Consider the following 24,762-nt stretch of genomic DNA (forward strand, 5'->3'; position numbering starts at 1 on the left):
AGTAATCTATTTTTTTCATCACTGGTCATATCGTTTAATTGATATAACATTTGAGAGGTAATATAATTTCAAAAACACCTATATTTGCACGACGGTTCGACTCCCGCTCAAAATTACTTAGTAATCTATTTTTTTCATCATTGGTCATATCATTTAATTGATATGACATTTGAGAGGTAATATAATTTAAAAAACACCTGTATTTGCATGAATTTTTAGCGAATTTCATGTTATTTGACTACTTACTATTTTTGATGACATTTAATTATTAGAACAAACATATTTATAACATATTTATAACTATCGACAAGTAAACGAAGAAATACGTAGAGTTTTCCTGAAAATATATGCCTGTCGGGATTTGTGAAATACTGTGTACATGCAGCCTGGGAACTACTTTGCACCTCGACACTTCGAACTCCAGACAGAGGCAGGACCCATTCGGCAGTTAACATGCGTAGCGGTGAGACGTTGCTAATGTACCAAGAACGAATAGCGTAAGTGCAAATTTTTTGAATATCACAGAATTTACATTTGTGCTACAAAAATAAATTAAATAATGTGACTAGTTATGAAAAAAAATAAAGATAAAAAATTAGTATTTTCGAGATTCTAACCATTTTGAACCTCGTTCACGAATCTTTTATACCGCGCTTACACTTTCTACCTTTTTTCTTTTTTTTTTTTTTTTTTAAAGATTCTCGTTTTGTTCGTTATCGTTCGTTGCATTTGTTTGGTGCGGACGTCCAGTGACATCTGTTGGAGTTTATCGTTGATCCAATCACTCAGTTTTTAAAATATTACAGAGGGCAGATACCCCTCTGACCGAACACCCTTTTTTTATATATACAAACATTTATTAAAAAAACAATCTTACACATTCCAAATACATACTAAGTTCATGTACTAACCATGTACACATGTTATACATGAAGTTATTTAAACAAAAACAGTTTGATCATTTCAATTATGCTGATGTTAAAGAAAGACAACAGAAGAGTGTGTTACTGACTAAATTACCAGAAAGAATTAAGTTAAACATCAAGAAAAGTTTTCTTAAAGACATTCAAACTTCAACATGAAGAAATAAAATCTGCACTTTGAAGTACATGAGCTCCAATCTTTACAGAAGCATAAACAGTTCTTTATGATGGATATCTGCAAGTTGGTGGGATAATTTGAAATATAAAACAATTTAATAATCATATTAGACAATTTCTGAAATACTTGAGAATGGCGGAAAGGAGATGTGTAATAAAGTTGACTAGCCTTCCAACTACACTTTCTGGGCATTAATTGAATGTTAAGTATCTGAAATGATCAGACCTATATAATAAGTCTTTCACTGCCAAACTGACTTACACATCACAGCGCAAAAATGAACAGGGCAATGTGCCAGCCATTGAATATTACATTATATCAGATAGAATCTTATGGTTTTAACCAATCGATAAGGAAATTTCCATAAAAACTGTCTATTTCCAGATTTCTAATGTAAGCCAATATCGCACCTTTAATGTTTAGTGTTTTGACACTATCAGACACACAATCTCACTGTCACATAAGTTCTGTACATTAGCTTATAAATTTCAAAAACTACTCTCTGAAATAGAAAAAGCACACACCAAAAATATACTGTAAAATTTTAAATAATATCCTTAAGGTAACTACAATACATCACTGTCAACACAGTCTTCTTTTTTGTATTAGCCAATGCCCATTCTTTCAAATACAATTTTTTACATATTACCGAACTTTTTCTTGTGAGTCGAATACCTTCTAATTCTGTTGGATTCACACAGCATGTGTACCTTGAACTCTATGATGCTATCGGATCCTAATTTGTTAAGGACGTAATTAACAAAATTTCCCAGCAACCAGTAGACAGCGTTATTTTTTGCTTCTTGGAAATAGTGTGCTTCAGGCCTGTGTATCAATGACAGCGATATATCACACGCTGAGCTGCCATGCCGGCTCACTTCGCCACGATGATTTCTTTGATGAGCACCTTCGCACAGTTACATCACTTACATAATAGACGCGTAAGACTTCTCTTGCGATTTTCTCGGGACTGTCATAGCAGTGCACCTTACAACTTGCACAATTTGTTGTTTCAATGGCTTAGTAAAGGTATTCAAAATTTGAAGTAAATTCGTGACCCCAACGTCGTGGCCTCGCCTTTTTAGTGGCAACTGTAACTGGACGAAGGAATTTATCTGACTGGCAACACCTGGCGCAGTACAACTATATAGTGTCGACAGAAATTTAGTTTGTTATGTAGCATGTGACAGTGGAAAAGCTGACTGAGGAAATACGCTCTAAGTGCGTATAGCGGAACTTTATTGCGGTTGTTACGAACGTGATTCAAAAGATTCGCCTTACTGCATGCAACTTTTTCATGTTGCATGTATAACAGTAAGGGAAGCAGTGGTTGGGAAGGGAATAAGACAGGGTTGTAGTCTCTCCCCGATGTTGTTCAATCTGTATATTGAGCAAGCAGTAAAGGAAACAAAAGAAAAATTCAGAGTAGGTATTAAAATTCATGGAGAAGAAATAAAAACTTTGAGGTTCGGCGATGACATTGTAATTCTGTCAGAGACAGCAAAGGACTTGGAAGAGCAGTTGAATGGAATGGACAGTGTCTTGAAAGGAGGATATAAGATGAACATCAACAAAAGCAAAACAAGGATAATGGAATGTAGTCGAATTAAGTCGGGTGATGCTGAGGGAATTAGATTAGGAAATGAGGCACTTAAAGTAGTAAAGGAGTTTTGCTATTTGGGGAGCAAAATAACTGATGATGGTCGAAGTAGAGAGGATATAAAATGTAGGCTGGCAATGGCAAGGAAAGCGTTTCTGAAGAAGAGAAATTTGTTAACATCCAGTATTGATTTAAGTGTCAGGAAGTCATTTCTGAAAGTATTCGTATGGAGTGTAGCCATGTATGGAAGTGAAACATGGACGATAAATAGTTTGGACAAGAAGAGAATAGAAGCTTTCGAAATGTGGTGCTACAGAAGAATGCTGAAGATTAGATGGGTAGATCACATAACTAATGAGGAAGTATTGAATAGGATTGGGGAGAAGAGAAGTTTGTGGCACAACTTGATCAGAAGAAGGGATCGATTGGTAGGACATGTTCTGAAGCATCAAGGGATCACCAATTTAGTATTGGAGGGCAGCGTGGAGGGTAAAAATCGTAGAGGGAGACCAAGAGATGAATACACTAAGCAGATTCAGAAGGATGTAGGTTGCAGTAGGTACTGGGAGATGAAAAAGCTTGCACAGGATAGAGTAGCATGGAGAGCTGCATCAAACCAGTCTCAGGACTGAAGACCACAACAACAACATGTATAACAGTTCACGTTTCAGAAACAGTTACTGCAGTCAGCTGTTCCGCTGTTGAACTTGAGATTAGAATACTCCGTCACTCATTTATCTTCTATTTCTGCTCCTCAACAGACAAGCCGTTTACGGACTGAACGACATAGACGTGCCGATGCAGAGCATCCTCACCCTGTTCCTGCTGGAGGTGGTCAACCCGCTCTACATCTTCCAAGTCTTCAGCTTGATCGTATGGTTCCTCGAGGGCTACTACTACTACACCATGGTCATCATTCTCATGTCCGCCTTTGGTGTCACGTCCAGCATCTCGCAGACACGGAAAGTAAGTACTAATGCCTTCTTTCCAAATATCAAGATTCAAGAGTACGAAAGAAAGAGGTATGATCTTCATCTAACAGTAGCACACTATGCTCTGTCTCACAAGATTGCAGTTATTTCTAAGGAACTGCTTATTCATATCAATTATTAAACAGTTTTCTCTTCGTAAGTTACAGTTCCACATCCTCATCCTCATCTTTCTCCTCAGCCTCCTCCTCCTCCTCCTCCTCCACCTCCACCTCACTGTGATCATAATGATTATCACGATCATCTTCATCATCATCATTCATTTTTAATCTGCTAGTTCGGAAAGAGTCGTTCCGGACATCTCTACATATAACGATATTCAAGCTACACCTTTCAATGTGTCCACCATCGTAGGTGAGTGATCAGAGTGTCTGGCTAACCGACGGGGTATCCGAGCTCCATCCCCGGGGCTGCCAGGGATTTTTCCTAAGCGGCTGGACTGAACTGGGGTGCGCATAGCCTCATGATACCAATTGACGAGCTACTTGAGTCAGAAATGCTAGTTCCGAGGTCTACAGAGCCAATGACGACCGGGAGAGCGGTGTGCTAACCCTCACCCTTCCCAAACCACCCCGCAGCACATAGAATTTACTCCTTTGGCAGAGGATGACACGGCGGTCAGTCGGTCCCGAATGGCCCTTCAAGACCAGAGCGGCGGAGCTTCCAGGCATATCCAGCTTATTCTTTAACCTCGTTTATCCATCATCCTCTAGGTACTGGTCGTAACGTTTGAGTAAAAAATGCGTTTGACCTTTCTTTGGCTATGTACCACACTTATCTATATTTCAGTTTAGACTTCGTGGCAGATTACGTGTCAAACATGAAGAACCTGGAACTCTGTCTTTCACGAGCAATATTTCTACTGAAAAAAATTACCCAGGCACGACTCATGCCCCGCCCCCACAACTTCACTTCTGCTAAATTCATTTCATTTTCATAGCACTCATTGTATCATCCTCAAAGCATATATTTTCTCTTACCCATTTTTGATTTCATGCTATTTTACAGCATCTTCCAGGCAACTCACCAATTTTTAATTCGAGCGATATAGATTGTCATATCACCACGTGTTAGATTGTGGTACAATGAACTGTTAATTCACTTTCCACTAGGACTAACGCTCAAGAAGTCAAGAACATATAACATTATTTCTTCATCGTCATCATCATCATCATCATCATCATCATTATCATTGTTGCCACAAGCAGCAGCAAGTTCTTTTCCTTTAGGCTAAATAGGAATATGCTTTTGATTGCTGCCATTCAGCTTATCGAATGAACATCAGAGCTTGCAGTACTTGCGCCACCATTATTCGGTGCAGTTTTCACGATACAATTTGTGATTCATATACTCAGTGCTTTTTTCTAAAAAAAAAAGTTTGAGGGTACTCCGACATTGGATATAATGCAGCGAAAATTACTTATAATTGAAGCATGGGATACCACCCGTCTGTTTTTAGCCATGACGTCATCAACATGACGAACTACCAAAAAAAATGGTATCGGTCGCAGATTCGAAATGCTTGAACAGTCAATGACATCGCTTTTCCCACCAAAAACTCCACTGGTATGGTTCGTATTGCAATTACCAACACGAAAAAATGAAATAAAAAGTTTACGTCCGTGCAATAAATCTTTGGCACTCTTCAAAGTTCTCAACATTGTAAAAAAATTGCTTTGTCGTCGAAAAAGTTTGGGGGTACGCATCCCCCAGCGTTCCCCCAGAAAAACAGCACTGCATATACTTTACAAAATGAAAATAATCCGACGTAAGTTCGTCGTTCTCTTATATAACTACACCCGTATCTCCCAAATCAATATGAATTGCACAGCATACATTACTCTTATTGGTTAATACTGTACAGGGTGGCCACAATTAAACTTCCACTTCTTGAGGGGATCCCCATGAGAAACGAGTGATCGCAGGACAATGAAACTTTGCGGAAACATTTGTAAGGACGCGAGAAAGAGAGCTAACGAATAAACCATTGAAAGAAACACATTTTAATTTCTTCATGAGAGGGTAACATTTTGTTAATTGCATATACTGTTTACGTCCCGGGTTACTAAAGTTGCTCACTGTGACAAACATCTGCATCCACTACAGCCTGGAACTGCACTAGAGATACCATTTCACAATTGTTCGCAGCACTTTTCGAAAAATGGACCATGGAAGGTTCAGCTATTGTTACACAGCTCGTGCAACGCCTGAAGATTGCCCAGAGCGTCTACCGTTCCCAGTCATGGCAACAGTAACTTCTCCAACAATTTGTGGTGCAACTGGCAGTCGGCCTCTTCCAGGAGCAATTCCCAAATCGCCAGTTAATTCGAAGTTCCGAATCATGTTCTCCAACCCTTGTGTGGAAACAGGACCTCTCAGAATCCCTCTAACACGTCGATACTAACAAAGAGCAGCAGCACAATTGCTGTATACACAGTTGCAAAAGCTCTGAAGGCGGTTGAAAATGCCGTACATCAAGAAATGCGTAGAATGTATCAGGTGCAATAACCTTTCACTCGCACAGACGGAAACCAAATATACCTGCGCCAGAGCGACAGGTAAGGCGCGCCGTGGTCGATAGAGGGCAGGAGCCGTTAGTATCATATGGAACCTTGTATATCAAGATTACTAAGAAGACAAATGTAAAGCTCGCGTAAGATATGACAGCAACACGTATGAAAATTACAGCCTATTAAAAAATAAACTCAAAATTGCGGCAAACGTCCTTACGATACTGGCGGTCCCGTCACACTGCATTGTTCTAGCGTGACATGCCGCTTTTGTGCTGGTAAATTCAGTTTCCTGTCTGCGAGAGTGACAGTACTGTACCTGATACTCCATATGCATTTCTTGGAGTACAGCATTTACAACTGCCTCTTGAGCTTATGTAATTGCGTATGGTCGTACATTTTTTGCCTGTTTTGATTCCTTCTATTTTTTATTATTTTTGTACGTTTTTGTTAAGACATCAGGGAACAACTAGCGTGTGCCAGAAATAAATATTGCTCAATAGTATTCCACCGTCTTTGACCTCACGCTTTCGTGCAATAGATTGATACAATATTATTGTGCAATAAATATTGAGTGTCTCGGGGCTCATTTATAACACTTTCTGACAGATATAATCGCCATCTGACTGCACAACAGGCTTTATTCTACAATCTAGATTACGACCACATGCCATTTTCAAGTGTTACAACTGCAATAGATTAAAGCACGATGAAAGTACAAGTATCAGAAAGATAGCAGGGCAGGTTAAATTAATATCTGGGCTGCATGTTTTGTTGTCTTACTTACGTATTAAAATCATTAGACTTGCGTAGAATTTAAAATAATGGAACAACTGGTGTCATGTACTGTATTTCTATACTTACAATGAAGAACTGTCCTGCACGTTTTAAGTTTTTAATGTTTAGTACACTGCTACAGCTGTTGAATACAGTTAGAGGCTTCCTGTTCCATTTAAACATCTGTGTAAGTAAAATTACAGTATAGGTGTATGTATGGGAAACACATGCAAACATTGTGCATATAGGCTATTCCCCCTTGTCTTCCCCTCCACCTCATCTACGTAATCTGACTATCCCATCTTTCCTCCCCTCCCACATCAGTACCCCTCCACCCCTTATCTACGAGGGCAGTTCAATAAGTAATCCAACACATTTTTTTCTCGGCCAATTTTGGTTGAAAAAACCGGAAATTTCTTGTGGAATATTTTCAAACTTTCCCGCTTCGTCTCGTATAGTTTCATTGACTTCCGACAGGTGGCAGCGCTGTACGGAGCTGTTAAAATGGCGTCTGCAAACAACGGGCAGTGATCGAGTTTCTTTTGGCGGAAAACCAGGGCATCTCAGATATTCATAGGCGCTTGCAGAATGTCTACGGTGATCTGGCAGTGGACAAAAGCACGGTGAGTCGTTGGGCAAAGCGTGTGTCATCATCGCCGCAAGGTCAAGCAAGGCTGTCTGATCTCCCGCGTGCGGGCCGGCCGTGCACAGCTGTAACTCCTGCAATGGCGGAGCGTGCGAACACACTCGTTCGAGATGATCGACGGATCACCATCAAACAACTCTGTGCTCAAATTGACATCTCTGTTGGTAGTGCTGTCACAATTGTTCACCAGTTGGGATATTCAAAGGTTTGTTCCCGCTGGGTCCCTCGTTGTCTAACCGAACACCATAAAGAGCAAAGGAGAACCATCTGTACGGAATTGCTTGCTCGTCATGTGGCTGAGGGTGACAATTTCTTGTCAAAGATTGTTACAGGCGATGAAACATGGGTTCATCGCTTCGAACCTGAAACAAAACGGCAATCAATGGAGTGGCGCCACACCCACTCCCCTACCAAGAAAAAGTTTAAAGCCATACCCTCAGCCGGTAAAGTCATGGTTACAGTCTTCTGGGACGCTGAAGGGGTTATTCTGTTCGATGTCCTTCCCCATGGTAAAACGATCAACTCTGAAGTGTATTGTGCTACTCTTCAGAAATTGAAGAAACGACTTCAGCGTGTTCGTAGGCACAAAATCTGAACGAACTTCTCCTTCTTCACGACAACGCAAGACCTCACACAAGTCTTCGCACCCGAGAGGAGCTCACAAAACTTCAGTGGACTGTTCTTCCTCATGCACCCTACAGCCCCGATCTCGCACCGTCGGATTTCCATATGTTTGGCCCAATGAAGGACGCAATCCATGGGAGGCACTACGCGGATGATGAAGAAGTTATTGATGCAGTACGACGTTGGCTCCGACATCGACCAGTGGAATGGTACCGTGCAGGCATACAGGCGTATGCGTTCAAGGTGGCGTAAGGCCGTAGCATTGAATGGAGATTACGTTGAAAAATAGTGTTGTGTAGCTAAAAGATTGGGGAATAACCTGCTGTATTTCAATGCTGAATAAAACAACCCCTGTTTCAGAAAAAAAATGTGTTGCATTACTTATTGAACTGCCCTCGTATTTAATACCTCTGATCCATTCCTGTTAAACCTAATGCGCACCATTCTCTCATTCCCTATGCACCCATCCCGCCCCCCTCCCCCACTTTTTTCCCTATTCTTGGTACCATTGTACACAATTTTATAACAATCATTGAGGCTTTTATATAAAGGGTTTTAAATTTCAACGATGAACGATGTTTGTGACCATTTATTTTATATAACTGATCAATTTTTAAACATGATTGTAATTCATAACAATATATAGCTGCTTATTTTATAATTGACAATGAATCAAATATTCCACTATCTTGCAACATTGTATTTCGATGTATCTTTAATAACGATGGTGTAGGTCACGATTTTACATGCATGCTGGAAAGTTGGCTCTTCATGCCATATAATGTAGACACTGGTATCTTTTGCCCACTTCAAACATAACTTAAGCAGCTTGTATGAATAAGAGTCCCACTACCTGCTCCCATGACATACCACAGACGACATGGTGCTAGCTGGAATGTCTTTATGATGGTCTTTGACGATAGTTTCACTTATGTTTTGTGTCAGTGGCTACGGAGACGCAATGTAGCGAAGTTTAGACTTGTGATTTGGTCACCTATTTTATTCCACAACCATGTCAGGTGAATAAGTCATGTTAATTGCCAGTATATTAGCCTATTACACAAACATTCTCGCATTTTCCTTTGACAATATCGGCTTATATAACCGAAGGTACATATTTTGATGATGACTTGTGTTCTAATCAAGGCTAATGATTTTTGATACATAAGTAACAGAACAAATCCTGTAGCCTATACTTTAAGTTAACTGTCTGCTATGCTATTTTTCTGTTACTTGTACTTTTATTGTGCTTAGATCTGTTGCAGTTGTAACCCTTCAAAATGGCCTAACGTCGAAATCTAGATTGTGGACTAAAAACCAGTTGTACAGTGAAATGGCGGTTATATCTTTCAAAAAGTTTTACATGACTGTGGGTCCACACCAAAGGAAAATCCTTTATAACATAGAGTGTATCAAAAAGAATCAGCCGATTTGGCACGTCTATATTTCTTAAACTTATAAACATTTAAAATGAATTTTGTTTTTTGATGTACGGAAAACTCAAAAAGGTTTTTATTTCATACCTTTTCATAGGTGTTCAATATTCCCCCCTTCAGATGCACGGCATACGTCAATGCGGTATTCAAATTGTTCCCACACTGTAGTGAGCATGTTTTGAGTTGCAGCTTCCACAGCTGCTGTTACGCGATGTCTCACTTCATTCATTGTTGTTGGTAACGGAGGCACATAAACAGAGTCATTTATAAACACTCACAGAAAATAATCACAGACAGTCAGGTCCGGTGTCCACAGAGGCCAGTAATGTAAGGCTGAATAATTTGGTCCAGTGCGAGCGATTCAGCGTTCAGTAACCCTTCGATTTAAAAATTCCCAGACTTCCAGATGCCAGTGTGACGGTGCCCCATCCCGTCGGTAAATGAAGTCCTTCGAATCAGTCTCCAGCTGTGGGAAAAGGTAAACCTCAAGCTTATCGAGATATGTGCTTCCTGTACAGTGTTCTCGACAAAGAAAAATAGACCATACACCTTTTCCCGTGAAAGCACATTAAATTCTGGAGAGTCCCTCTCATGTTGTAAACCTTCACGTGGTTGTTCCGCACGCTATATTCTCACATTATGACGGTCCACCTTTCCATTTATATGGAATGTTGTCTCGTCACCAAACACCAAGCGTGGGAGAAAACTGCCATCCTCCACCTTTCCCAGTGCGAAATTACAGAACTGCACACGATGTTCCCAGAATGAGATTTTCACTCTGCAGCGGAGTGTGCGCTGATATGAAACTTCCTGGCAGATTAAAAGTGTGTGCCAGGCCGAGACTCGAACTCGGGACCTTTGCCTTTCTCGGGCAAGTGCTCTACCATCTGAGCAACCCAAGCATGACCCAAGCCCCGTTATCACAGCTTTACTTCCGCCAGTACCTCGTTCCTACCTTCCAAACTTTAACTATTCTGGAAACATCCCCCAGGCTGTGGTTAAGCCATGTCTCCGCAATATCCTTTCTTTCAGGAGTGCTAGTTCTGCAGGTTCGCAGGAGAGCTTCTCTACAGTTTGGAAGGTAGGAGACGACGTACTGGCAGAAGTAAAGCTGTGAGGACGGGGCGTGAGTCGTGCTTGGCTAGCTCAGATGGTAGAGCACTTGTCCGAGAAAGGCAAAAGTCCCGAGTTCGAGTCTCGGTCTGGCACACAGTTTTAATCTGCCAGGAAGTTGCACACGTTATTGTTTCTCTCCTGCACGAAGAGCTTGCAGTAGCTCGATTTTGTATGGTTTCATGTGTAAACGTCGAAGCAGCAGACGCCAGACGGACATCGGGGGCATGTTGAGCTATCGAGCTGCACGGCAAACGGATATCTGCGGACTCCTCGTGAAACTATGGCGGATGCATTCGACGTCTGTGTCAGACACTCGAGGTCGGCCCGGCGTTTTTCCTTTACATAAACAACCTCTTCCTCAGAGTATTTCATGTCATCATCTAATGCTCTGTGCTACATGTGGATCCGCACCGTACCTAGTGCGGAAGTCACGCTGAACAGTCGTTACTGACCCGCACTGCGCAAAACGTAGAACACAAAACGCTTTCTGTTGTCCCGACACCACTTTTACTTGAATTGAAGTGGGCGCACACTGCTGCTATCTAGCGGGAACCATGTAAAACTCGAGAGTCTGCTCTTTCCAACAGTACGTAGTTCACGCACATACCTGAAATAACATACACTACTCGCCATTAAAATTGCTACAACCCGAAGATGACGTGCTACAGATGCGACATTTATCCGATGCTGTGATATGCAAATGATTAGCTTTTCAGAGCATTCACACAAGGCCACACCTACAACCGATTTCTCATACTCAAACAGCAGCTGAGCTGCGTTGCCTGGTGAAACGTTGTTGCGATGCCTCGTGTAAGGAGGAGAAATGCGTACCAACTTTGATAAAGGTCGGATTGTAGCCTATCGCGATTGCGGTTTATCGTATCGCGACATTGCTGCTCGCGTTGGTCGAGATCCAGTGACTGACAACAACCATCTGCACGAACAGTTCGACGACGTTTGCAGCAGCATGGATTATCAGCTCGGAGACCATGGCTGCGGTTACCCTTGACGCTGCATCACAGACAGGAGCGCCTGCGATGGTGTACTCAACGACAAACGTGGGTGCACGAATGGCAAAACGTCATCCTTTCGGATGAATCCAGGTTCCATTTACAGCATCACGATAGTCGCATCCGTGTTTGGCGACATCGCGGTGAACGCACATTTGAAGTGTGTATTCGTCATCGCCATACTGGCGTATCACCCGGCGTGATGGTATGGGGTGCCATTGGTTACACGTCTCGGTCACCTCTTGTTCGCATTGACGGAACTTTGAACAGTGGACGTTACATTTCACATATGTTACGACCCGTGGCTCTACCCTTCATTCGATCCCTGCGAAATCCTACATTTCAGCAGGATAATGCAGGACCGCATGTTGCAGGTGCTATATGGGCCTTTCTGGTTACAGAAAATGTTCGGCTGCTGCCCTGGCCAACACATTCTCAATACCTCTCACCAACAGAAAACGTCTGGTCAATGGTGGCCCAGCAACTGGCTCGTCACAATACGCCAGTCACTACTCTTGATGAACTGTGGTATCGTCTTGAAGCTGCATGGTCAGCTGTACCTGTACACGCCATCCAAGCTCTGTTTGACTCAATGCCCAAGCGTATCAAGGCCGTTATTACGGCCAGAGGTGGTTGTTCTGGGTACTTATTTCTCAGGATCTGTGCATCCAAATTGAGTGAAAATGTAATCAAATGTCAGTTCTAGTATAATATATTTGTCCAATGAATACCCGTTTATCATCTGCATTTCTTCTTGGTGTAGCAATTTTAACGGCCAGTTGTGTAATAGAAATGATTTTTTTTAAATCGGATGATTCTTTTTTAAGTACAGTGTACTATATGGACCCATTAAAGATTTGTGACTCAAACTAGTTGTAAAGACATCATCACTGATGTAGCACCTGTAGGTGCTTTAAAAGTGTACAAGTCACTGACTGCACTGAGCGAGCCCGTGTGACCTGTGCAGAACCAGCGCAGCCTGCACGACACGGTGCACAAGACTGACGTGGTGACGGTGGACCGCGGCGCCTCCGGAGGAGGCACCCTCGAGGTGGAGACGACGCAGCTGGTGCCCGGTGACGTCATAGTCATCCCACCCAACGGCTGCGACATGTACTGCGACGCCGTCCTCCTCTCTGGCTCCTGCATCGTCAACGAGAGCATGCTCACAGGTCAGTCTCCTCACTCCAGTACTCACAGTAGCCTACTGCTAACCTCTCAGCGTTTCTTTCCCCCTGGGATCTCGAGATCGAGGATGAGTGATTTCAACCTCTGGTAAGGCTCGTCTGAAGTGTTGTGTTAACAATTATGACAGGAAAAATATTACCTGTTAATGACTCACCATATGCATCAGGAGGGTGACAGCAGATAAGTGTCCGGGACGTCAAAGGGATGTATGTATTGCCGGCCGGAGTGGCCGAACGGTTCTAGGCGCCTCAGTCTGGAACCGCGCGATCGCTACGGTCGCAGGTTCGAATCCTGCCTCGGGCATGGATGTGTGTGATGTCCTTAGGTTAGTTAGGTTTAACTAGTCGTAAGTTCTAGTGGACTGATGACCTCAGAAGTTAAGTCCCGTAGTGCTCAGCGTCATTTGATTTTTGGATGTATGTATTGTTAGTGTGAGGTCCGCCAGTTATGCAAAACGCCGTTATTGTCTCAGTACCCAAACATTTTTCGGCACCACTGTGCTATCATCAGTGGGTTTTCGTTTTTATTTATTCTGCAAAGTGAAAATTTATATTGAATGATTATAAAATTATGTGCATTTTTAGTTGAAACAACAGATCGTTTCTTTTTGTAAATACCTTTTACATATGGTGTGCATGAATTTTCTGGATCACTTTTGTGTTAATTACTACAGGTAGCTTGTCATCTGCAACCAAACGATGTTGATGACAAAATTTTGTTGCTACGAGTTAACTTACCTTCTATGATGTAATTCAGCTTTTCGCGATGTTTTCGCGCCTATAGTTGTTTTTACTTGCGTTTTCGTGTGGCAATTTAACAGATCATGAATATATGAACTCACATGCAACACTTGTCAGTCAGTAAACATAGGGCAAACATTCAGAAACTTCAAAACAAGATACTCAGAACATCTCAGAGCTTTAAAAAGTAACAGCTCCCATAGCACGTTTGCTGACCACCTTGTAACCAACAGTCACCACTCAACCACAATAGAAACAGACCTAAGAATACTAAAACCCAGCCACAGCCTATACAGCAACCTGACCATTGAGGAAAACTTCCATACACAAGGCAATAGCAGAAGGAAAACAGGTCTTAAACGAATACACTACACTCTGCAAGGGCACAAACGGATGAAGTCTACACACACGCACACACACACACGAACAATAGATAAACTAAAATCTGCAAAGACGCGCCACTTACACACAAAAGTACTACCATATAAAAGTCAACGCACACAGCCAAGAAGCGCACAGAAAACACACACACACACAAATAAAATGCAAACAAAATTCAAATTTGGTGGCGAACTCTCTGGTGAACAAATGAACACTGACTGGGCTGGGACACATAACAAGCCACAATCACACCGTGTTCTGGTGAAGTGAAAAGTGTTTTACTACGTTAATTGTGAAAAATACTTGTTATAGTTACGTGTGCAACACAACACCTCAGCATTATGCGGAGAATGGAAGTACTTGCCACACGAAAACGTCAGTAAAAACGAATATAGGCGCGAAAACATCGCGAAAAGCTGAATTACAACCTAGTCCTAGAAGATAGGTTAACTCCCAGCAAAAAAAAATTCTCATGAACATCGTTTGATTGCAGATGACAAGCTACCTGTAGTGATTAACACAAGTGATTCAGAATATTCATGCACACCAGATGTTAAGGTATTTACAAAAAGAAAAATGGTTCAAATGGCTCTGAGCACCATGGGACTTAACATCTGAGGTCATCAGTCCCCTAGAACTTAGAACTACTTAAACGTAACGAAGGACATCACATACATCCATGCCCGAGGCAGGATTCGAACCTACGGCCGTAGCTGTTGTACGCTTCCAGATTGAAGCGCCTAGAACCGCTCGACCACAAAAAGAAAAAGATCTGTTGTTTGAACTAAGAATGCACATAATTTTATAATCATTTAACAAAAATGTTCACATTGCAGAATCAATAAAAACGAAAACCCACTGATGATAGCTCAGTGGTGCCGAAACACGTTTGGGAACTGAGAAAAAAACGGTGTTTTGCGTAACTGGCGGACCTCTCATCCAACAATTTTAACTGCAAACACGGCCTATACAAGGAGGTACAAATCATAATGAGGGACGTATGTATTGCACTTTACAAAATGGACATCGTCGACACTGAGGAAATGTTCAAAATAGACCCTTAACTTGCGCCATAACACCGAATGATAAATGGCGTGTCACAGTGATCACAAAAGTTCGCACCATCAAGATCGAAGACGTACCCCTCTGGAGTTACAAACTGTGCAGGACGTCCAGCTAGATGTCCACTCTTACAGAATGCATATTAAACGTATTGGTCTAAGGGGGTGATGAGAACTGGTGAAATGTGATGGCATGCACTCGAGTGCCGAACAGTCTCCAATGGAGCTTATCGTGAAACTGTCTATCCTTTAAAGTGTACCTGTAGATAGTGAAATAATATGTTTTACGGGCGCCGAAAAAACAAACACGCAGAGACTGAATTTGTCCAGTGGTTCCAGGTGGTGCGAACTGCGATGTCACACACTTTTCAGGAGTGATAGTTTGCTCTGTAGGAGTATGATTGTTATACGCAGACCAGGAATTAAGCGAAGACATGTTACTTAGACCAGCTTTTGGCCAAAAGCAGTGCTCATACCGTAGTTGTCTTACGCCCATTTTCACACTCTTCCTTGCTGTGACGTAAATATTCTCCACACCCCTTGCAAGATCACGCACCCGAGAAAGAATCGTGGGGGGCAGGGCACCTCTAGCTTGTCGCTGCACAATAAATAACTGTCCAGTCAATTTGCTATCCAGATCAACGGTCAGCATAACTGTATACGAATGCGTTAAGATTTTGATGTTAGTTGATCTGGATACAACTCTCTTGATACCTCTAATTATCAGGGTTCATTTCATTTGCATTTTCTCTCCGAATTCCGATTTGTCGGAGTTGAAAACAATTTCCTTACTGAGCAAGAGGATGAGTTTTTTTACCGCTTCTATAAATTTTCACACAGTTTCCGCAGTTTGCTGTGCATCGTCAACTTGACGCTTTGTTCGAAATTTCGTTATCTTAAGACTTCCAGTTCTCTAGCACTGCTTGAAGTTACGCAACCATCCCCTCCATCCCTTGAAATCACTATAATCTACACTACTGGCCATTAAAATTGCTACACTAAGAAGAAATGCAGATGATAAACGGATATTCATTCGACAAATTTGTTATACTAGAACTGACATGTGATTACATTTTCATGCAATTATGGTGCATAGATCCTGAGAAAACAGTACCCAGAACAACCACCCCTGGCCGTAATAACGGCCTTGATACGCCTGGGCACTGAGTCAAACAGAGCTTGGATGGCGTGTACAGGTACAGCTGCCCATGAGTTTCAACACGATACCACAGTTCATCAAGAGTGGTGACTGGCGTATTGTGACAAGCCGGCTGCTCGGCCACCATTGACCAGACGTTTTCAATTGGTGAGAGATCTGGGGAGTGTGCTGGCCAGGGCAGCAGTCGAACATTTTCTGTGTCCAGAAAGGCCTGTACAGGACCTGCAACATGCGGTCGTACATTATCCTGCTGGAATGTAGGGTTTCGCAGGGATCGAATGAAGGGTAGAGCCACGGGTCGTAACACATCTGAAATGCAACGTCCACTGTTCAAAGTGCCGTCAATGTGAACAAGAGGTAACAACGAGACGTGTAACCAATCGCACACCATACCATCACGCCGGGTGATACGCCAGTATGGCGATGGCGAATACACACTTCCAATGTTCGTACACCGCGATGTCGCCAAATACCGATGCGACCATCATGATGCTATAAATAGAACCTGGATTCATCCGAAAAAATGACGCTTTGCCGTTCGTGCACCCAGATTCGTCGTTGAGTACACCATCGTAGGCGTTCCTATCTGTGATGCAGCGTCGAGGGTAACCGCAGCCATGGTCTCCGAGCTGATAGTCCATGCTGCTGCAAACGTCGTCGAACTGTTCGTGGTTGTTGTCTTGTAGACGTCCCCATGTATTGACTCAGGAATCGAGAGGTGGTTTCACGATCCGTTACAGCCATGCGGATAAGATGCCTGTCATCTCGACTGCTAGTGATACGAGGCCGTTGGAATCCAGCACGGCGGTCCTTATTACCCTCCTGAACCCACCGATTCCATATTCTGCTAACAGTCATTTAATATCGACCAACGCTGACAGCAATGTCGCGATACGATAAACCGCAATCGCGGTCTATATCAAAGTCGGAAACGTGATGCTACGCATTTCTCCTCTTTACACGAGGCATCACAACAACGTTTCACCAGGCAACGCCGGCCAACTGCTGTTCGTGTATGAGAAATCGGTTGGAAACTTTCCTCACGTCAGCACGTTGTAGGTGTCGCCACCAGCGCCAACCTTGTTTAAATGCTCTGAAAAGTTAATAATTTGCATATCACAGCATCTTCTTCCTGTCGGTTACATTTCACACCTGTAGCACGTCATATTCGTGGTGTAGCAATTTTAATGGCCAGTAGTGTATACCGCTCGCAATTTCATCTCCATAAAGTTGTACGTCATTATCACCCGCATCCTGTAGATTGTATGGAACATCACTGAAACGCGCAAACACAGTTTTTTGTAACAAGTGCGCCTTGTCCTCCTTTACATATCCTTATTTTTTGGTATGCACTACACGGTCATATCGCTGCGGTCTTATTCGAAATCTGTTCATAATTCTTTTTTTTAGCTATGCTGCGGATGATCCTCCACGTTCGTAGTTATGTTTAGTACTCGCTCCCTGGACGACTGTCCTCTATTAAGTTTAACTGGAGACGGGATTTGTGACTCCTTGTCCGACAAGAACTATATAGCTCGACATTTGTTTCAGTATCACTTTCACTTGTTACTTATGTATCGTCATCATTGTAATCCTCTATAGCTGTGACCGAGCGGTTCTAGCCGCTTCAGTCCGGACATGCACGACTGCTACGGTCGCAGGTTCGAATCCTGCCTCAGGCATGGATGTGTGTGATGTCCTTACGTTATTTAGGTTTAAGTAGTTCTAAGTTCTAGGGGACTGATGACCTCAGATGTTAAGTCCCATAGTGCTCAGAGCCATTTGAACCATTTGAACAAAAACAATGTTCAAATGTGTGTGAAATCTTATGGGACTTAACTTCTAAGGTCGTCAGTCCCTAAGCTTACACACTACTTAACCTAAATTATCCCAAGGACAAACACACACACCCATGCCCGAGGGAGGACTCGAACCTCCGCCGGGACCAGCCGCACAGTCCATGACTGCAGTGCCTGAGACCGCTCGGCAATCCCGCGCGGCGAACCATTTGAAGTCGAGCGTATACGACACCAGACATTCCACTGATTCAATTTGAAGAAACACTAATATTTCATCTGCCACTTCTTTTTCACTCTGCGAAATTCCTTGGGTTCCTTTCCGACAAAATATCAACTTCGGCAACTGTTGTAGATATAATGCAATGTTTGCTTCGTTTATCGTTGCCATTGCTTTGCTTTGTATCAACATCACTGGCATTGCAGCACTGTTGTGCGTTACTTGTCGACTAAGCGATTCAGCTACGCTCCACAGTCTCATGCCGCGTTCAGTATTACGTACCTACAGCCCCGCCCCCTGTTGCCAATATCAGCCGATATTGTAGTTGCGTGGTAGACAATATGTGGGGTGTCGATTGCCGTAAACGTCATTGACCTATTACGACCTCGCACTCAAGGGTTTCCTTGTCAGTCAGCAGAAGAACACTAATGAGCCAAACCATTATAATCTCTTTAATTACTTTGGATTTAAAGCATTTCAGTGTGTGTGCGCCCATGTTTGGCCACTAAATCCTTTTGTTACAATCCTCATGATGCGTTTCGCTTTAACTGCGTCATCATATAGAGGTGTAATACAAACAATTAATGTTAAAATGCATGGAACAGACATTTTATAAAATAACAGTGTTTAGAGTAATTGTGGTGACGCATGAGTAGAATAACATCCCTTGTGGATACGTAATACCTAGTAAAAGTTATCTCTTCCTCAACATCAAGTGCCAAACTGGCTCTCACCGCGCGTTGTATTACAAGGTAAACATGTTCGGCCACCAGATGGCTGAAGTGAACGGCATGTATGGAATATGATTTCATTTATTATTTTAATGTGAAACAGGTATTCCAACCATAATTATTATAATTGCAAGGTATACATATTACATTATAAAACACGTTATTACTTTACAATGAACGTTATTGTGCGTCAGAAATACGAAACTTGAATTGCATGATGCTAAATTTAAAACGGAATTAATACCTGAGCAGTAGAAGGACATGAAAGCAGTATTAACATAAACCATAACTATCGGTGTTCCATACACAAAAGAAAATGGAACTTTATTTTAAGGCCGGGAGAGGAAGGAAATTCTTTATATCATATCTTAGAGGGGGAGGAGGGGTCGCATAAGAAACAATAATGACCGTAATAACAGAAATGTCATTAAGCAGTACTGACAATGATGATAAATAATGCGACACGGCTGTGGGTGTTTTCCAAAGTCTGATATTCTTGCGAAATTTATGTTTACATGTCGTGACTGATTTACTGACTCATCATCGCCAGCCCAAACCGCTAAGGATAGGATAGAAAGCTGAAATTTGGAGAGGGTGATGATCTTATACTGTAAGCAATATTTATGAAGGACTTTTCGAAATTTAACTCCTGAGGGGATGAAATAGGCGATGAGAGATTCTTTGAAAGTTTGTCGCTACCAGGACAATTTTAAAGCTGGAACTACGAAAATTGGTATTTGTTTTCTCAGTCAAAAATAAATAAATACGTGTTTCAGAAATTTTGGAAGTTCAGCCCCTAAAGAGGTGAAATAGAGTATGAAAGTTTTTGTGGTAACGTTTCATTATGAATGCCTTTTTTAAGCCCAATTCATGAAAATTTGTATTTGGCCTGAAATAAAGAAATAAGTTTCAGGGTTTTTGGAAATTCAGTTCCTAAGGAGGTGAAATATGGGATGAAAATGTGTATGAAAGCATTTCATTTATTAAACAATTTTTAACGCTAAACCTTTTGGAAACTGGTGTTTGACTTCTCGGTTAGAAATGAAGAACAATGTATTAGCAGCTGAAAGTTTCTATGGAAATACCACAAGAACTCAAAAGGCAGGGGTAAAAAAGAAGCTCGACTCCAGCCAGTAGGATTGCTATTCGGTCAGAAGTATATTCAGACAACACTATGCTTCTGTGTCCTTAATTAGCTATTTAACAGTCGCGACAGCAAATCGACTTTGTCACAATTGCATAGTAAAAGAGAAGGATCTTTAATGTATTAGTTTTTCAGTAGGTATAATACATATTTATAAAATTATTTTTTATTTAATGACTACGCAACCGCGACCGAAGCAGCAAGCGCTAAACTGGTATATATATAATAAACCTATACCAATACTTGACAAAAATGTATGTGTAATATGTTTAATTTTGCCCACATATTCGACGAAAACAAAAACTTCAACAGTTATGGGCGATGCATCATGTTAGGTGCGTAGTTACAAGAATGGCCGGCCTGGGTGGTCTAGCGGTTCTAGGCGCTACAGTCGGTAACCGCGCTGCTGCTGCGGTCGCAGGTTCGAATCCTGCCTCGGGCATGGATGTGTGTGATGTCCTTAGGTTAGCTAGGTTTAAGTGGTTCTAAGTTCTAGGGGACTGATGACCTCAGAAGATAAGTCCCATAGTGCTCAGAGCCATTTGAACCAGTTACAAGAATGACAAAGAACAAAAGATCCCGCGTCACATGCACGTCCATCACCACATATCGATGCAAATGAAATAATTCCCGAAGAAACAGCTATTGCATGAGAAAATAATGGCGGGAAGATCACCGATAATCTCGTAAATCCTTACGTTAAGAGTGGCCGTCACAATAAAGCAAGAACAAGAACCGAGTACCGCAAAGTTCAAATGGTTCAAAGCACTATGGGACTTAACATCTGGGGTCATCAGTCCCCTAGACTTAGAACTTCTTAAACCTAACTAATCTAAGGACATCACACACATCCATGCACGAGCCAGAATTCTAACCTGCGACCGTAGCAGCAGCTCGGTTACCGACTGAAGCGCCTAGAACAGTTCATCCACAGCGGCCGGCGTACCGCAAGAAATGAATTCCAATACACTGCCAAAGGTTCAAACAACAATATTTAATCCGTCACCGAAGAAATCATTTGAAATCATAATCTCCATGGTGCCCTTCAAAAAAAAAAAAAGTTTCGTAGTGAGAAAAGAAGCACTCTTAAACCGTATAAAGTGCCATGACGATTGTCAAAGCCATCAAGGAACCAACATCACATGGTCGCACACTAAAGACATTATGACGTTTGCAGCGCCATCGAATTATGACTACTGCCCAACGCGAGACAGAACGCCGCTTGGAGGCGTTGCGAGAACGTGACGCAGTAAAGAAAGTGTGTAGGTGGAGCAGCGGCAAATGGGGAATCGCTTAGCGACGATACTCGCCGCGAACGGGGAAACCCAGTAACATATGAGACTTTGACAAAGGGGCGGAGTTTTATGGCCCCGCGCCTGGAAACCATAGAGTAAATATCTCTGGAGTGAGCATTGCGTTCTGCGCATGTTGTCAACATTAAACCAGGATTGTCACGTGTTTTCGGGACTTCGCTGTGTGTGTGTGCTTTCTGCAGCGTTTGAAGTTTGTAATATCAAGAACTTTTTTTGTGTTTCACCGTTTGTTGATAGTGTAATAGCGAGGGTGAATTACTGTTGTTGCTACGGATGCAAAAAAAAATATGTGAAAGGAGGGATAGTAACTTTTCATGGGTACAAACCATGTAGCTCTAATTATAGTTATCATATTAGTAAGAGACACTGTGTATGTTTAAAAATTTCGAGACGCCTTATAATTAAGGCTTGACTCTGTAGACCTATTTTTCTGCGATTTTATGACTATATAACAGATATTACGGCTTGTACAAAAGCTTACAAACAATCGCTTCCTCTCGTTCCTAGTGGAACAGGAAAGGGAATGGTTAGTGGTTTCAGTAAATACTATCGTCCATGCATTTATCAGTGACTTGTCGATTATGTATATAGATTACTCAGTCTACTATTTATTTAATAAGCTGTGAGCAAGTACTTAAAATGTGTTAAATAAATACCTCAAAGTGCCACCAGTAAGAAAAATTGTGCTTTAGGTCGCAAAAACGAGAAAATAAATACAAAGAAATACAATAAAAAAGGACGAATTAGCAGGGATATAATCGCTAATGTGTGGCAAATTCGGTGTTTTTCGGACACTTGCAAAAATACTAGCGTACTGTGAAGTCGTTTTGCAGGACTACCACTGCAAAAATGTACGTCAGGCTCTGTAATACTATAAAGTGCCGTATTATACCGAAAACTACCAAAAATCGAGTGCATCTGAACTGTGACACCTATCGCAAAGAAGCAGAATGTAATATCACATGCCCTTAAAAGCTACGTAGCTGGTTTATTCCCGGTATCAAATGGATACTGTTAAAATGTCTGCGCAACATATATAAGTAATCCACGACACGTACGAAAAGAATCCGTCTTTGCTAGGGATGTAGGGACATTCTAAATATACAGGGCGCTATACGGACACACACACGACGTCCCGAGATCACGTGACCAGGCCGGCAATGTATGTTGACAACACAAAATCTGTTCTGCGCATGTGAATGCTCACTCCAGAGATAATTACTCTATGCTGGAAACGAGCGAGAATGTTCGCGTGCTACTGTCGTTAGAATCTTTGAAACGACTTTGAAACCAGGTATAGGCGACAAGGTGCTGGAAGTCGACGCCTCACCACAGCACGTCGCTTTCGGAGACTTGCCCGCTCTGTAAAACAGAACAGGAGGCGATCTGTGGCAGATTTGAGGACAGAAGAAATAAATAAGAAAGATTTAATTCTATCTTTATCACACTCTGCAGTAAAAGCCAGAACTAAAAACGTGCATACTGTACCGTAATTAGGGAGGCCATTCAACAAATTAGCCAATACTCTCAAACCTTGCACTACTGAACTTTCCGAGTTGCGACATAGCGGCATCAAAATTTTCCCCGTGATCCAGCAATTTATTTATATATTTTCTATTCCTGTTAAGGACCACAATTTTTTTAAATATATCAGGTTATTAACTTCGGTCTGTAATGGCCATCTCCAGAGCCGAGTGCATACTGTTTGCTTATCATATCCAGTCAGGTCCGTCCCCGGTAGCTGAGTGGCTACCGGCACGGTAGCTCAGCGTGTTCGATCAGATGGTAATGTGCCCTCTATAACAAAAAAACTGAGTTAACAGATCAACAACGAACTTAAATGGATGTCTTACGACGTCCGCCCCGAGCAGATGCAACGATCTAAAGCGAACAAAATGAAAGTAAAATAAAAAAAAATGGTCAGTGCGACAGACTGTCTATCCTAAGGGCCCGAGTTCGATTCCCGGCTGGGTCGGAAATTTTCTTCGCTCAGGGACTGGGTGTTGTGTTGTCCTAATCATCATCATCATTTCATCCTCATCGACGTGCACGTCGCCGAAGTGGCGTCAAATCGAAAGACTTGCAACAGGCGAGCGGTCTACCCGACGGGAGGCCCTCGTCACACGACATTATTATTATTATTATTATTTATATCCAGTCGGAATGTGTAAAAACAATACAGTCACAATAATGAGCCAAACAAGCTCCGTCGTCTACATATAAATTTATGTACCACATGCACAGTGGTAACACGCATGCTGACTCTATGAAGAAACTTATTACGGTAAGAAGATTCTTCATATATTCGGTATGTCAGTCACAACTGTGCATGTGGAACTTAAATTTTATATGTATACGACGAACCTTTTTTTCTTATTATAGTGACTGTACTACTTTCATACAAGTCCAATCGGTATGATAAGCAAATTGTGTGTATTCTGCTCTGAAAATCTTTATTACTGACCGAAATTAGTAACCTGATATATTAATAAAAAACTGTGCTCCGTAACTGGAATAAAAAAATATATAACTACTAAAATTCATTTTATCTAAGAGACGCCAAAGCCCATTTGTTATTCAACAGCAAGACAAACAGATTTGTTAAGTAATACTGCTGTTTGTAAATTCATTTGCACTGATTGTAGCAAATTATATAGGGTCAAACAAGTAAGACTGCAGCAGCTAGAGCAGGCGTACCGCCCATCTGTTAGCAGTAAAATTTTCTGACTGCCCGCTCATTCCCCCTTAATGGTGATTTATAAATAAGGGAAGTCACTTTACTTTGCAAGATTTATAAAGCAGAGTTACTGTAAGTTAAAACATGCAATAATAACTACTTACCAAATAGTTAATGTCAATTTTTTATGAAAACCTAATGAAAATATTTTAAAACCCCTACCTTCTACCGCCCACCATGAAAGCTGGAACGCCCCCTAGTGCTTGGTAGGAACCAGATTGACTACCACTGTGCTAGACTGACTGAGACTGGACGTAGCTAAAAATTAAATAAGTCAATCTCCATGTTTGCTGCACATGCGCTGAGGGAATTTCATAGATACAAATACAACACAGAAATGTTACATATACCCAAAAAAGGACAAAAGTACTCTCTTAGAAGCACTTAACGTATATAACCATTTAGCACACGAGCCATACCTAGTTGTGAACGATCAATTTCACCTGACTCTCCAGTTTCACATAGTCCACTCAACCAGTCACA

General features: G+C 41.9%; 1 protein-coding gene across 1 annotated transcript in view; it reads left to right on the top strand.

The window, feature by feature from the left end:
* LOC124804928 (polyamine-transporting ATPase 13A3-like) overlaps positions 1-24,762 on the top strand; it is a 395,714-nt gene that overhangs the window by 276,871 nt on the left and 94,081 nt on the right. The window contains exons 7-8 of the mRNA XM_047265303.1: positions 3,463-3,667; positions 12,777-12,981. Coding sequence (XP_047121259.1) covers positions 3,463-3,667; positions 12,777-12,981 — 410 coding nt within the window. The remainder of the gene's footprint in view (positions 1-3,462; positions 3,668-12,776; positions 12,982-24,762) is intronic.

This window comes from Schistocerca piceifrons, chromosome 7 (assembly GCF_021461385.2).
Source record: "Schistocerca piceifrons isolate TAMUIC-IGC-003096 chromosome 7, iqSchPice1.1, whole genome shotgun sequence".
Taxonomy (NCBI): Eukaryota; Metazoa; Arthropoda; class Insecta; order Orthoptera; family Acrididae; genus Schistocerca; species Schistocerca piceifrons.